Raw genomic sequence first — 13,997 nt, 5'->3', positions numbered from 1 at the left:
GGAAGCTGGGTCCCTGAGGACAGAGTTCACGGGTGGAGAAAACTCAAACGGTGAAATGAGGACAGACGGGGCGGGCGACAGCTTCATGCAGAGAAAACGGACACAGACACGCAGGAGGAGCCAAGCCAGCCTCAGCGTTAAACAGAGGGGGTGCACGGAGGTCAGTGACAAAGCCCAGGTGAAACAGCCGCTGGGGTTAAAGGCGGGTGCCCCGAGGACACCAGTCCTTGCCTACTGGCAAGCACCTTTCGGGGACCGGGGGAGAGAAACAGTCTACTAATGCCAGCGAACCTGGATTCCATCAATCCGGGAGACACAGGGTCACCGGTGAGCTTTTTTGTCCCCCCCCCTTTTCTTGCTAACCAGATTTGGTCAGTTTTGCTGGACTGGCCCCAACCCGGTACGGACTGAGAAAAACAAAGTTGGCCGCCTTAATCCCCGAGAGGCCTGAAGAATCGTTTCGATTTCCAAATTATACCCATTGGTGCCCTTTTTTATTAATGCGCGGCAAGTCACGCCAAAAGACTGATCTACTACCGATCTCCCAGAAGAGAGTGACTGCTGAAGGTTGGGGACTCATTTCTCCTTGGCTCTGCCTCGGGAGGAATCACCCGCCTCTGGCTTTAAGGCACTCGATCGGCTCTCGTCTTCCCACATCCCAGCTCGCACTCTTCACTCCTCTCACCCCTGCCTCCACCGCCTGTGACTTTGTTCTCGTCTCGCCGTGCCCCGGCTTCTCGCTCGCACCTTTCCTCCCGCTTGGAATGCCCTCCCACTTCGGATCGAACGGACATTAGTTCTCCCCACCTTCACAGCTCTTATGAAATCACATCTCCTCCAAGAGGCCTTTTCCCATTCTTTTCCGATCTCCCCTTGTCCTGTCCACCCCCAATGACCACATCAGTTGTTCTGAGCCAGCCGACCACTGAGGCACACCTCAACTTCCTGAAACACTCCTATACCCATCTTATCCACCCCGTTACCTCAGCATTATCTCCTCAACATAATAATAATGATTATGGTATCTGTTAAGCGCTGACTCTGTGCCAAGCATTGTTCTAGGCGCTGGGATAAACACGAGGTCGGACCCAGTCCCCGTCCCACACGGGGCTCACAGTCTTAATCCCCGTTTTACGTAGGAGGTAACTGGGGCACAGAAAAGTCAAGTGATTTGCCCAAGGTCACCCAGCAGACAGGAGGCAGAGGCAGGATCAGAACCCGCATCCTCGGACTCCCAGGCCCGGGCTCTTTCCACTAGGCTACGCTGCTTCCAACCCATCCTCTTTATCTTCTTCCTCCTATCAAGAAATTCGTTCTGGGTCCGTCTCCTCTGCTAGATGGTAAGCTACTTTCCAGCAGGGATCATAATAATGTTGGTATTTGTTAAGCGCTTACTACGTGCAGAGCCCTGTTCTAAGCGCTGGGGTAGATACAGGGTCATCAGGTTGTCCCACGTGAGGCTCACAGTTAATCCCCATTTTACTGATGAGGTCACTGAGGCCCAGAGAAGTGAAGTGACTCGCCCACAGTCACACAGCTGACGAGTAGCAGAGCCGGGAGTCGAACTCATGACCTCTGACTCCGAAGCCCAGGCTCTTTCCACTGAGCCACGCTGCTTCCCATCTATTTACTTTATAGATTTCCGCGTCCGTAGTCGGATATAGCGGATGAGCCTTGGCCTTCAAATCTCAGGACTGTAGAGATTACTTTAGACTGTCAGCTCGTTGTGGGCAGGGAATTATTATTAATAATAATAATCATCATCATCATAATGGGATTTGTTAAGCGCTTACTAAGTGCCAGGCACTGTACTAAGCGCTGGGGTGCTAAGAGAAGCAGCATAGCGTAGAGGCTAGAGCCCGGGACTGGGAGTCGGAAAGTCGGGGGTTCTCATCCCGGCTCCGCCACTTGTCTGTTGTGTGACCTTGGGCAAGTCACTTCACTTCTCTGGGCCTCAGTTCCCCCACCTGTAAAATGGGGAATGAGACTGTGAGGCCCATGTGGGACAGGGATTGTGTCCAATCCAATTTGTTTATACCCTCCCCAGCACTTAGTACGGTGCCTGGCACATAGTAAGCGCTTAACAAATACCATTATTATTATTTTATTATTACAAGCAAATCAAGTTGGACACAATCCCTGTCCCGCGTGGGGCCCACAGTCTCAATCCCCATTTTACAGATGAGGGAACTTAGGCACAGGGAAGCCAAGTGACTTGCCCATGTTCCCTCCCAAGCGCTTAGTACAGCGCTTTCAAACAGTAAGAGCTCAATAAATACGATTGAATGAATGAATGAAAGGGCTGAGAGCTTGACCGAAGGAACTTATTCGATTACGGTCGTTTAGACCGTGCGCCCGTCAAACGGCAGGGACTGTCTCTATCTGTTGCCGACTTGTTCATTCCAAGCGCTTAGTACAGTGCTCTGCACATAGTAAGCGCTCTTCAAAAACCCTACTTAAAACTCACCTCCTCCAAGAGGCCTTCCCAGACTCGAGCTCCTCTTCTCCCTCTACTCCCTCTACCACCCCCCCTCACCTCTCCGCAGCTTAACCCTCTTTTCCCCCCATCTCCCTCCGCTCCTCCCCCTCTCCCTTCCCATCCCCTCAGCACTGTACTCGTCCGCTCGACTGTATATATCTTCATCACCCTATTTATTTTGTTAACGAAATGTACATCGCCTCGATTCTATTTAGTCGCCATCGGTTTTTACGAGACGTTCTTCCCCTCGACTCTATTTATCGCCATCGTTCTCGTCTGTCCGTCTCCCCCGATTAGACCGTAAGCCCGTCGAACGGCGGGGACTGTATCTGTTGCCGACTTGTTCATTCCAAGCGCTTAGTACAGTGCTCTGCACATAGTAAGCGCTCAATAAATACTATTGATTGAATGAATGAATGAATAAATACTATTCAATGAATGAACTTATTCAAGGGATGGAGGTTTGCACTGGGCCACGCACACTCTCTTTTCCTTCTGGCCATCTTCCTCCCGGGGGTACAGAATTCAGGAATGCAACCCACCGTCAAGTCCACAAGCAGGATTTTGGGCTTGTCTGTTGTTTTTTAACACGCGAGACCCATGCAGCGAAGCCTTGTGGATAGAACACGGGCCTGACAGCCAAAAGGGCCTAGAGAGGCAGCGTGGCTTATCGGAAAGAGCACTGGCTTGGGAGTCAGAGGACGCGGGTTCTAATCCCGGCTCTGCCACTCATCTGCTGTGTGACCTTGGACGAGGCACTTAACTTCCCTGTGCCTCAGTTACCTCATCTGTAAAATGGGGATTAAGACTGTGAGCCCCACGTGGGACAACCTGATTACCTTTATCTAGCCCAGCGCTTAGAACAGTGCTTGGCACACAGTAAGCACTTAATGCCATAATTATTATTATTATTATTCTAATCCCGGCTCCACCACTTGTCTGTTGTGTGAATTTAGGGAAGTCACTTCACTTCTCTGTGCCTCAGTTACCTCATCTACACAACGGGAATTAAGACTGTGAGCCCCATGTAGGAAAGGAACTGGGTCCAACCTGATTAGCTTGTGTTCTACCCCAGCGCTTAGTACAGTGCCCAGCATAGAGTAAATGCTTATCAAATACCATTATAAAAAAAAGAGAGAGCCGATAACCTCCTTCCCAGAGCGCTGTTCTTTCCACTGGACCAACGACATGGCTACTCTCTATCCCCTGCCTGGAAATCCCTCCTCCCGTCTCAGCTTCCTCCAAACCACATTCCCCGCCTTCTCCCCCAGCCTTTCTGAAAAGCCCTCTCCTCTAGGAGGTATTAATTTCCCATCTTCCCGGCCAAGTCAACCCATCGGCAGTCACTTATGCAACCAAAGAGTCAATCAGTGGCATTTACTGAGTGCTTACTGTAATTTCTTTAAATTAATATCTGCCTCCCCCTCTCCCAACTCTGCTGTATTCTCCCAAGTACTCGGTACAGCTCTCTGCACGCAGCGGTGTTATCTAATAATGGGGAAAATCTCGGGGACGACAAGGTTTGGGTGGGATTTGATTTCAGACATGTTAAGTTTGAGGTGGCGGCGGGACACCCAAGTGGAAGGCAGGATGAAATGCAAGACTGGAGAGGAGAGAGGTCAGGACTGCACGTGCAGAATCCGTGTATTTTATATACACTTGTTTATGTGATCATATATAGCTCATCTCCCTTTAACGCTGAGAAGCAGCACGGCCCGGTTGAGTCTGGGAATCGGAGGACCTGGGTTCTAATCTCAGCTCCCTCCCCTTCTCTGCTGCGTGACCTTGGGCAAATCACTTCCCTCATCTGCAAAATGGGGATTCAACACCTACTCTCCCTCCCCTTTAGACTGCGAGCCCCAGGTGGGACCTGGCTATCTTGCATCTCCTCCAACGCTTATTACAGTCATTGGCACATAGTGAGTGCTTAATTCCACAATTACTATTATTACTCCGGGCACAGTTTCCAGCCTCGACCACTTCAAAATGAAAATCATATGTGCAACCAAAGAGCAAAATGAATCACTCTCTGAAAACCCTAAGGCAAGCTGGGAGGTGTAAACTAGAGAGCAGGTCGAGGTATCGGCCTTGGGAGTTCCCACATCCCCCAAAGGAGGCTCGTTCACACCCACATTCTGGGGTCTTCCTTCCCCACCCCCCTGGGGAGGGTGAGCACAGGGTCGCCCTGTGTCCCCGGGGGGGAAAAATGACGGCCCTTCATTTCTACGTGGGCCCGAGAGGACCAAACCCTCAAATGGATTTCTGGCAATCATAAGACTGCCTGATGAGCTGGGTGGAGACGGCATTTTTCCGATTTCTCTTACGCTAGGAGCCCCAGCTGCTTTCCCAAAGACAATTAAAGAAAGGGGAGAGAGAGAGAGTGCGCGCGGGTGCGAACATATTGTTTTCTAGTAGTGCGAACACATTGTTTTCTAGTGGAGTAGCAGGTTCTCCCTGCGAGACAACAGGCTTCCCTCCTCTGGCTATAATTAGCTAGTAACTAGCTCCCTTCTTTGGTGCCAAGGAAGGGAGACGAGCAATTCATTGCCACACAACTCTCTTGGTGAGTCCCCCCCTTCGGCTCCAGGCCTTTTCGGATGGAGTTGGCTGGGTGGGAAAGAAGTCAGATATACCAATTTGCCACTCTATCCAGACTGAATCAACGATCCTTCCCCCGATGCCTCTTTGGCACAAAAACCGTCCCGATTCCAAACTCCAGTTAAAAAAAAAAAAACGCTACAGAACCAGGATAGGACCTTGGGGGAATTAAGCCGTATTCTGCTACCTATTTTGCAGCTGGGAAAAGAGAGACGTTTCCCCAAGCCTCCCAGAGCCAGTAATTAGAATAAAATCCCACCTATGAGAAGAAGAATGTTGGTATTTAAGCGCTTACTATGTGCCGAGCACTGTTCTAAGCGCTGGGGTAGATACAGGGTCATCAGGTTGTCCCTCGTGAGGTTCACAGTCTTAATCCCCATTTCACAGATGAGGGAGCTGAGGCACAGAGAAGCTAAGTGACTTGCCCACAGTCACAGCTGACAAGTGGCAGAGCTGGGTTTCGAACCCATGACCTCTGACTTCCAAGCCAGGCTGAGAAGCAGCGTGGCCTAGCGTGGCCAGCCTGGCTGACAGAGGACCTGGGTTCTAATCCCAGTTCCATCACTCGCCTGCTGTGTAACCTTAGCCAAGTAACTTAACTTCTCTGTACCTCGGTTCTCCCATCTGTAAAATGCAAATTAAGACCATGAGCCTCATGCGCGACAGGGACTGTGTCCAGCCCGATTATCCTGTAGCTACCCTAGCGCTTAGTACAGTTCTAATCCCGTCTCTGCCGCTTATGAGCTGTGTGACCTTGGGCAAGTCACTTGACTTCTCTGTGCCTCAGTTCCCTCATCTGTAAAATGGGGATTAAGTCTGTGAGCCCCACGTGGGACAGCCTGATTACCTTGTATCTACCCCAGTGCTTAGAAGAGAGCTTGGCACATAGCGCTTAACAAATTCAATCATCATCATTATTACTACTACAGTGCCTGGCACAGAGTAAGTGCTGAACAAATATCATAAAAATCAATCGTATTTATTGGGCACCTACTATGTGCAGAGCACTGCACTAAGCGCTCGGGGGAGTACAATACAAAAGAATTAGCAGATATGTTCCTGACCATAACGAGCTTACAGTCTAGAGGAAGAAAAAGACATTTAAAAGGACCCCAAAAAACCAAAAGACTCTGCTGACACCAAGCTCTTCTCGACCCGCTGACTTCACAGTGCTTCCTAGATGGATTTCCAGGCCTACGGCACGGAAGGTGTTTCACCGGGGTTAAATCACTGCCCAGAATAACGATGCCCAGAGTCCCCCTAAGCAGACCAAGGAGAGCCCTGACCTCAGAATAATAACAATAATAATAATAATAATGGCGGCATTTGTTAAGCACTTTCTACAAGGAAAGCACTGTTCTAAGCGCTGTGGAGGATTCAAGATGATCAGGTTGTCCCCCGTGGGGCTCACAGTCTTCATCCCCATTTAACAGATGAGGGAACTGAGGCCTGGAGAAGTGAAGTGACTTGCCCGAAGTCACCCAGCTGACGAGCAACAGGGCCGGGATCTGAACCCATGACGTCTGGCTCCCAAACCCGGGTTCTTTCCACTGAGTCACGCTGCTTTTCGTAATACCACCGACCTTTAAGCTTGAGGCTCATGTGTCACCTTCACGTTAAAGTCAACCCAGGAAGGTCGAGGTTCCTGCCAGCCTGGTGGGCTCCAGTCAGAAAGGGGAAAGTTTGAGAAGCAGTGTGGCCCAGGGGATAGAGTAGGGGCCTGGGCCTCGGGTGGACCCGGGTTCTAATCCTGCCTCCCCCACTTGTCTGCTGTGTGACCTTGGGCAAGTCGAGAAGCAGCGTGGCTCAATGGAAAGGCACGGGCTTAGGAGTCAGAGGTCATGGGTTCTAAGCCCGGCTCCGCTACTCGTCAGCCGTGTGACTTTGGGCAAGTCACTTAACCTATCGGTGCCTCAGTGACCTCATCTGTCCAATGGGGATTAAGACTGTGAGCCTCATATGGGACAACCTAATTACCTTGTATCTACCCCAGTGCTTAGAACAGTGCTCGGCACATAGTAAGCGCCTAACAAATACCGACATCATTATTATTATTATTATTGCTTCACTTCTCGGTGCCTCAGTTACTTCCTCTGTAAAATGGGAATGAACACTCTGAGCCCCTTTTGGGACATGAACCGTGTCCAACCTGATTAGCTTATATCCACCCCAACGCTTAATACAGCGTAACTGCTTAACAAATACCATAATAATAATGATAATAATAATAAAGATGGCATTTGTTAAGCGCTTACTATGTGTCAAGTACTGTTCTAAGTGCTGTGGTAGATACAAGCTAATCAGGTTGGACACGGTCCCCGTCCCACATGGGCCTCACGGTCTTAAATCCCCATCTGACAGATGAGGTAACTGAGGCACAGAGAGCTGAAGTGACTTGCCCAAGGTCACCCAGCGGACAAGTGGCGGAGCCGGGGATTAGAACCCAGTTCCTTCTGACTCCCGGGCAGCGTGGCTTAGTGGAAAGAGCCCGGGCTCGGGAGTCGGAGGTCGTGGGTTCTAATCCCGGCTCCGCCACTCGTCGGCTGTGCGACTTCGGGCAAGTCGCCTCACTTCCCTGTGCCTCAGTAACCTCATCTGGAAAATGGGGATAAAGACTGCCAGCCCCACGTGGGACAACCTGATCACCCTATATCCATCCCAGTGCAGAGAACAGTGCTCGGCACACAGTGAGCGCTCACCAAATACCATCGTCGTCATCTGTCCACTAGGCCATGCTGTTTGCCTTAGTTCCCCGTATGAAAAAAAGTCTCTCTGATGAGTAGAAGAGAGGAACCGTGCCCCACCACAAATCAACAGGGATCTTCAGCCATCCCTTGCCTCCAGCCTCGCTATAAATATAACTCCAACGCGGCAGGTGTCTAAAGAAAAGCTAACTATCGAACCACTGAGTTTCCCTCTGTAGTGGACGGGCCCAGAGAACTAAGGGACTCTTTCATCCGCTTCGTTGACTGCTCAGCTTGGGTGATGAAGCACCGGCCCTGATCCCGCTGCCCGTTGGCAGTCAGGAATCACGAAGCTAAAGGAGAAGCAAAGGGATGAGCACAAGGGACAGAAGACCGAGAACTAAAAGCCGGAGACACAAAGGCACAGACTTCACAGAACGAGACGGAGGCCGTGAGCGAGACACAGAGCATTTAAAAAGCCTGGCACGGCTGCCCTCGTCCCTTTTCTCCTCCTACCACCGTAGGTTTTAGGATCCTACGAGCGAAAAAGACAGAAAAAAACAAAACCAAAAAAGTCACGCTCTCTTTGTGAGGGAAATTGGGAAAATCTTAGATGCCAAACAGCGTGGGGAGAAGACGCATCATTCTTTTGGCAGTTGTAAAAAAAGAGAGAGTCAACCATTGCTCGTTTTATTTAAAATGTTAATTTCCTAAAGGTTTGCCTCTTTCTCCCCACTCCTCCCGAGAACTATCTGAAAACCCCAGGGCTAGGTAAAACGGAAAATGGGCCCAACTTTCTTTCTGCTCCACGGTTTTCCGTTTTGAGATTCTCCCCAGAGCCTGTTTCGATTTAGGAAAAGCAAACGAAAACCACCACCGGGACGACCACCACCGCCACCACTGCATTTTAACCCTCCCATCCGCAGATGGGGGCCGGAACGGTCATCAGCCGGAGTGAGGCCAGCACTCCTCACGGGGCGCGATGCAGGCGAGAATCGTTTGGGGGCCGGGGGCGGGCGGGGGTGGGGGAAGCTGGGAGCGACGATGCAGAGAAAACCTGGCAACAAAGTACACACCTTGGCATTGATATAAGGGTCAAAGGGGCCGTACTTTTTGAGGTCTCTGATCTCAAGAGCACTCTACAAAAAGGAGAGGAAAAGAAAACATAACGATGAAATGGATGAGATACAGCAACACAGCACAAGCAGCCCCGAGAGGCCCGGACGTCACGGGACGGGGCGAAGGTCTCCCCCGGGGGGCGGCTTGGCCGGGGCCGCTCCCGGCGCGGGGAGCCGGCCGGGAACCCCCCGGGGCCGCTCCCTACGCCGACCGGCTGGATTTCCGACCTGTGCCGCCTGCGAGAGCTACGGGGATCCTCCCCCGGGACCCTCCCCTCCTCTACACCCGTCGGGCTGGCAGAGCAGAGCGGTTCGTCGGGTTGGATAAGCACCAGAGGCTGGCGGCAGGATACCGCACGGTGCAGGCTGGTTTGGGGGTGGATTCAGCCACGACTTAAAAAACAAACCCAGCCTGGCTCCCGGCCACTGGGATTGGGGCCCCTGGGGACAACCACCCTGAACTGTGATGGGGAGCGAGAAAGAGAGAGAGAGAGCAAGAGAGAGCTGTGAAACGTTGTCTTCTTGGGCTTATTTTAGGACCGAAAGGCAATTAAAAAGCCTACGCTTAGGCGGAGTGGGGGAGAGGCGGGTGGTCGACGTAGGCCACTCAAACCCAAACCTTCTGAACGGAACGGGCTTCGTCCGCCAGATTGGTGGCTCCCAGGCTCCAGCCTGAAGGTCGCTTCCGCTCAGCGTGAGGTAAGAACGGGGGAAAACGGACAGGCCGGGCGGGCCGACCGAGAGACGGAGGAGGCCGCCCGCTGCGGGGCAGACCGCGGGGGAGGAAGCGGGGGAGGAGGAAGGAGGAAGCCACGGGGTGGGAGCGTCCAGGAATCCAACCCGGGGCCCCCGGGTCAGAGCTCGGCATGACTGCAAGTCTGGGACCCCCCGGCCAACCGGACTCTCCCTCCGCTAGGACCGTCAACCTTTCTGGGCTCGGGGAGGCCCTCGTGGGTCAGCTCGGCGTGACTTCGCCTTAGGGAAGCCCAACACGTCCATTTCCCAGAGAACTCCACGTTTCCCGGAGAAGCAGCACGTCCTGGCGGCTAGAGCGCGGGCTTGGAAGTCAGAGGACCGGGGGGGGGGGGGGGGTCAATCCCGGCCTCGCCACTTGTCTGTTGGGTGACTTCACTTCTCTGTGCCTCAGTTATCCCCTCAGAAAGCGGGGATTAAGACCGTGAGCCCCACGTGGGACAACCCGATCACCCTGCATCTACCCCAGCGCTTAGACCAGTGCTTGGCACATAGTAAACGCTTCAATACCATTATCATTACTATCTACGATGGAGCCAGGATCGCCCGAGCCCCCGGGAGAACGGGGCCAAAGGGATTACTGTAGAAGCAAGCTTCTCCTGAATACCGCCAGCGACGGAGAGCGACACCGCCCTCTCTCAGACAACGGGAGACGGAGGGAAAGGCCGGGGCGGGATGCAGGGAGGGGATAACCGGCCCCGGGGAGGGATAGCCCCGCGGGGAGCACTCCTTCACCAATCCCCCGGAGGCCCCCGATCTGGGCCACAGTCGTGGGGAAACCCTGGAAGCGGGAGAGGATGATTTCGGCCATTCTTCTGGGCCGTTTTTTAGGGTGGGGGAAGAGGCGGGGGGCCGGAGCCCGAGCGGAAGCCCGGCGGAGGGAGCGGGAGAGCGTTCCGACCTGTTCGTTCACTTTGGTGTGGGAGGGGCCCTGGTGGATGAGCAACCTCACTATCTGGGCGTCTCCCTTCCAGGCGGCCAGATGGAGCGGATAGCAGCCTTTACAGTCCGCTACGTTGGTCAGGGCGTCGTTCCGCAGGAGCACCTCCACCACGTCCCTGAAACACAGAGGGCGCGGGCTCAGCCTTCCGCGGTTCGAGACGTTCCGGCCCGCTCGACTCCCCGGCCCGCCCGCCCGCCCTCATCTTGGCCCCGGTCGGGGAAGCAGCACGGCGAAGTGGACGGGGCACGGGCCTGGGAGGCTCCGCTCCCGGAGTGGCCGGAGTTCACGGGCTTTTCCGTCCTCCGGTGGGGCGGGCCCCTCTCAGGGTGGCGCCCGGAGAGTTTCCAGGCCTCTACCAGTCACGACTATGGGAGGGAGAGTCAAGCCGGGAAGCAGCGTGGCTCAGTGGAAAGAGCCCGGGCTTGGGAGTCACAGATCGTGGGTTCGAATCCCGGCTCTGCCACTTGTCAGCTGTGGGACTGTGGGCGGGTCACTTCGCTTCTCTGGGCCTCAGTCCCTTCAGCTGTCAAATGGGGATGAAGACCGTGAGCCTCACGTGGGACAACCTGATTACCCTGTATCTCCCCCAGCGCTTAGAACAGTGCTCCGCACATAGTAAGCGCTTAACAGATACCAACGTTATTATTATTACCCATTCCATTCCTAGCTTGGGCAGTGGCTAGCGAGTGAAAAGCAATCTGCTACAAGTCAAAACTCCCCTGTGCTGGGCAGCGGCGGCACGGAAGAGACTCGAGGGCGGACACGTGTTTACTGCGTGGACGGAGGCAGCGGTAAACCAGATTTTTACCAAGAAAATTCTATGGATACGCTACGGAGCGGCGTGGCTTAGTGCCAAGGGCCTGGGTTTGGGAGTCAGAGGGCTTGGGTTCGAATCCCAGCTCTGCCACTTGTCAGCTGTGTGACTGTGGGCGAGTCACTTCACTTCTCTGTGCCTCAGTGACCTCATCTGTAAAATGGGGATGAAGACTGTGAGCCCTACGTGGGACAACGCGATGACCTCGTATCTCCCCAGCGCTCAGAACAGTGCTTGGCACATAGTAAGCGCTTAACAACTACCAACATTATTATTTCTCTGTGCCTCAGTGACCTCATCTGTAAAATGGGGATGAAGACTGTGAGCCCTACGTGGGACAACCTGCTGACCTTCTATCTATCCCAGTGCTTAGAACAGTGCTTGGCACATAGTAAGCGCTTAACGACTACCAACATTATTATTATTACTAGAACGACCGCAGATGGAAGTGGGGCGTTGCGGGAGGGATGCGTCTACGGCGTCGCTGTGGGTCGGACACGACTCGACAGCATAAGACGCCGCCGCCAGAGGAGAGGGAATGAGTACGTTTATTTACTTGTCTTTTTATTTATATTAGTGTCTGTCTCCCCCTCTAGACTCGGAGCTTGTGTGGGGGCAGGGATGTGTCTGTTTTCATATCGTACTCTCCCAGGCACTTAGTACAGTTCTTTGCGCTCAGTAAGCGCTCAATAAATACGACTGAATGAGTGAATACAAAGAAGTGAATACAGGAGGGCTGAAGGAACTGGATAGTCAGCTCCCGCAGAACGCTGGGTCCCAGCTGCCTCTGGTCTCTGAGGGGACAAGAAAGGGGTTACTACATTTCCGGCTCCACCACGTGTCTGCTGCGTGACCTTGGGCGAGTCACTTCACTCCTCTGGGCCTCGGTGACCTCAACTGTAAAATGGGGATTGAGACCGTGAGCCCCACGTGGGACAGGGACCGTGTCCGACCCGATTTGCTTGCATCCACCCCCGTGCCTGGCACAGAGTAAGCGCTGAACAAATACCGCAATTATTATTAGTATTATGGCCCTAAAATGCGGGAGCAGGAAGAAGCTTCTTGGCCAGCAGGGAGAGGGTCGAAGGGGTCAGCTGCAGTTGCCTAGTGGGGAGAGCACGGGCCTGGGAGTCAGAAGGACCTGGGTTCTAATCCCGGCTCCTCCGCTTTTCGGCTGCGTGACCTCGGGCAAGTCACTTCACTTCTCTGGGCCTCACTTCCCTCTTCTGGAAATTAAGGACCGTCACTGGGAGCCCCCTGTGGGACATGGACTGTGACTCGTGGCTCAGTGGAAAGAGCCCGGGCTTGGGAGTCAGAGGTCATGGGTTCTAATCCCGGCTCTGCCACTCGTCAGCTGTGTGACTGCGGGCAAGTCACTTCACTTCTCTGTGCCTCAGTGACCTCATCTGGAAAATGGGGATTAAGACTGTGAGCCTCACGTGGGACGACCTGATTACCCTGTATCTCCCTCAGCGCTTAGAACAGTGCCCTGCACATAGTAAGCGCTTAACAAATACCAACATTATTATTATTATTATTACCCTGATTATCACAGACCTACCCCACTGTTTAGTACGATGCCTGACACATCAGAAGCACCAAACAGATACCGTTTTTAAAAAAGCCCCGCTAAGAGCAGTGGTCAGATAATATTAATTTGATGACGACTGTGGTGTTGGTTAAGCGTTTACGTATGCCAGGCGCCGTATTCATTCATTCGTATTTATTGAGCGCTTACTGTGTGCATAGCTCTGTACTAAGCGCTCGGAGTGTACTAAGCACTTGGGGTAGTTATAAAAGAATGCAAATTCCTGGACCTGGAAAACCGTGGCTCCAGGAGCTGGCTATTTCCTCTCGGAGTTCAGGGAGGCAGAAGAGATACGCACCTGCCCTGAAGGTAGCGTCTCTTTCTGCTTTCGATTCCGGCCCCGCAGGGGACAGAAATGTACCGACCCCTTTCTGTTCTCCTCAGAGACCAGAGGCGGCTGGGACCCAACGTTCAGCGGGACCCAACATTCCTCCCAACTGGATTTTTTTCTTCCCCTCCTTCCCTCTCCACTGGAGGAAGGAAAACCTGGTGAACTCTGGCCATTCTGGGAGTGGTGAGCAACTCGGGTAAAAGGCTCCCGGGAGAAGCGGCGTGGCTAGATGGAGCACAGGCTGGGGAGTCACAAGGAACTGGGTTCTCATCCCGGCTCCGCCACGTATCTGCTGTGTGACCTTGGGCAAGTCACTTCACTCCTCTGGGCTTCAGTTATCGCACCTGCGAAATGGGGATTAAGAGCGTGAGCCCCTTGTGGGATAGCGATGTGTCCAACCTGATTAGCTTGTATCAAGCTCAGTGCTTAGAACGGTGCTTGGCACACAGGAAGTACCGTAATGATTAAGTCGTCGAATCCCACAGCTGAAATGTGATGGCGGGGGAGAATCTGGGGATCTCAATGATAATAACAATGTTGGTATCTGTTGGTATTTGTTAAGAGCTTACTATGTGCAGAGCACTGTTTTAAGCGCTGGGGCAGATACAGGGCCATCAGGTTGTCCCATGTGAGGCTCACAATCTTAATCCCCATTTTACAGATGAGGGAACTGAGGCCCAGAGAAGTGA

General features: G+C 53.1%; 1 protein-coding gene across 3 annotated transcripts in view; it reads right to left on the bottom strand.

Annotated features, from left to right (window-relative positions):
• Nucleotides 1-13,997, bottom strand: part of ANKS1A (ankyrin repeat and sterile alpha motif domain containing 1A) — a 160,874-nt gene that overhangs the window by 77,782 nt on the left and 69,095 nt on the right. For 2 of the 3 annotated variants that reach the window (XM_029068156.2, XM_029068157.2), the window contains exons 3-4: nucleotides 10,534-10,690; nucleotides 8,838-8,900 (exon numbers count right to left, since the gene is read on the bottom strand). In XM_029068156.2, coding sequence (XP_028923989.1) covers nucleotides 8,838-8,900; nucleotides 10,534-10,690 — 220 coding nt within the window. The remainder of the gene's footprint in view (nucleotides 1-8,837; nucleotides 8,901-10,533; nucleotides 10,691-13,997) is intronic. The other variant, XM_029068158.2, reaches the window with a different exon arrangement.

Source organism: Ornithorhynchus anatinus, chromosome 7 (genome assembly GCF_004115215.2).
Source record: "Ornithorhynchus anatinus isolate Pmale09 chromosome 7, mOrnAna1.pri.v4, whole genome shotgun sequence".
Classification (NCBI taxonomy): domain Eukaryota; kingdom Metazoa; phylum Chordata; class Mammalia; order Monotremata; family Ornithorhynchidae; genus Ornithorhynchus; species Ornithorhynchus anatinus.
The sequence above is the reverse complement of the archived record's forward strand: the minus strand, read 5'-3'. Positions and strand labels throughout refer to the sequence as shown.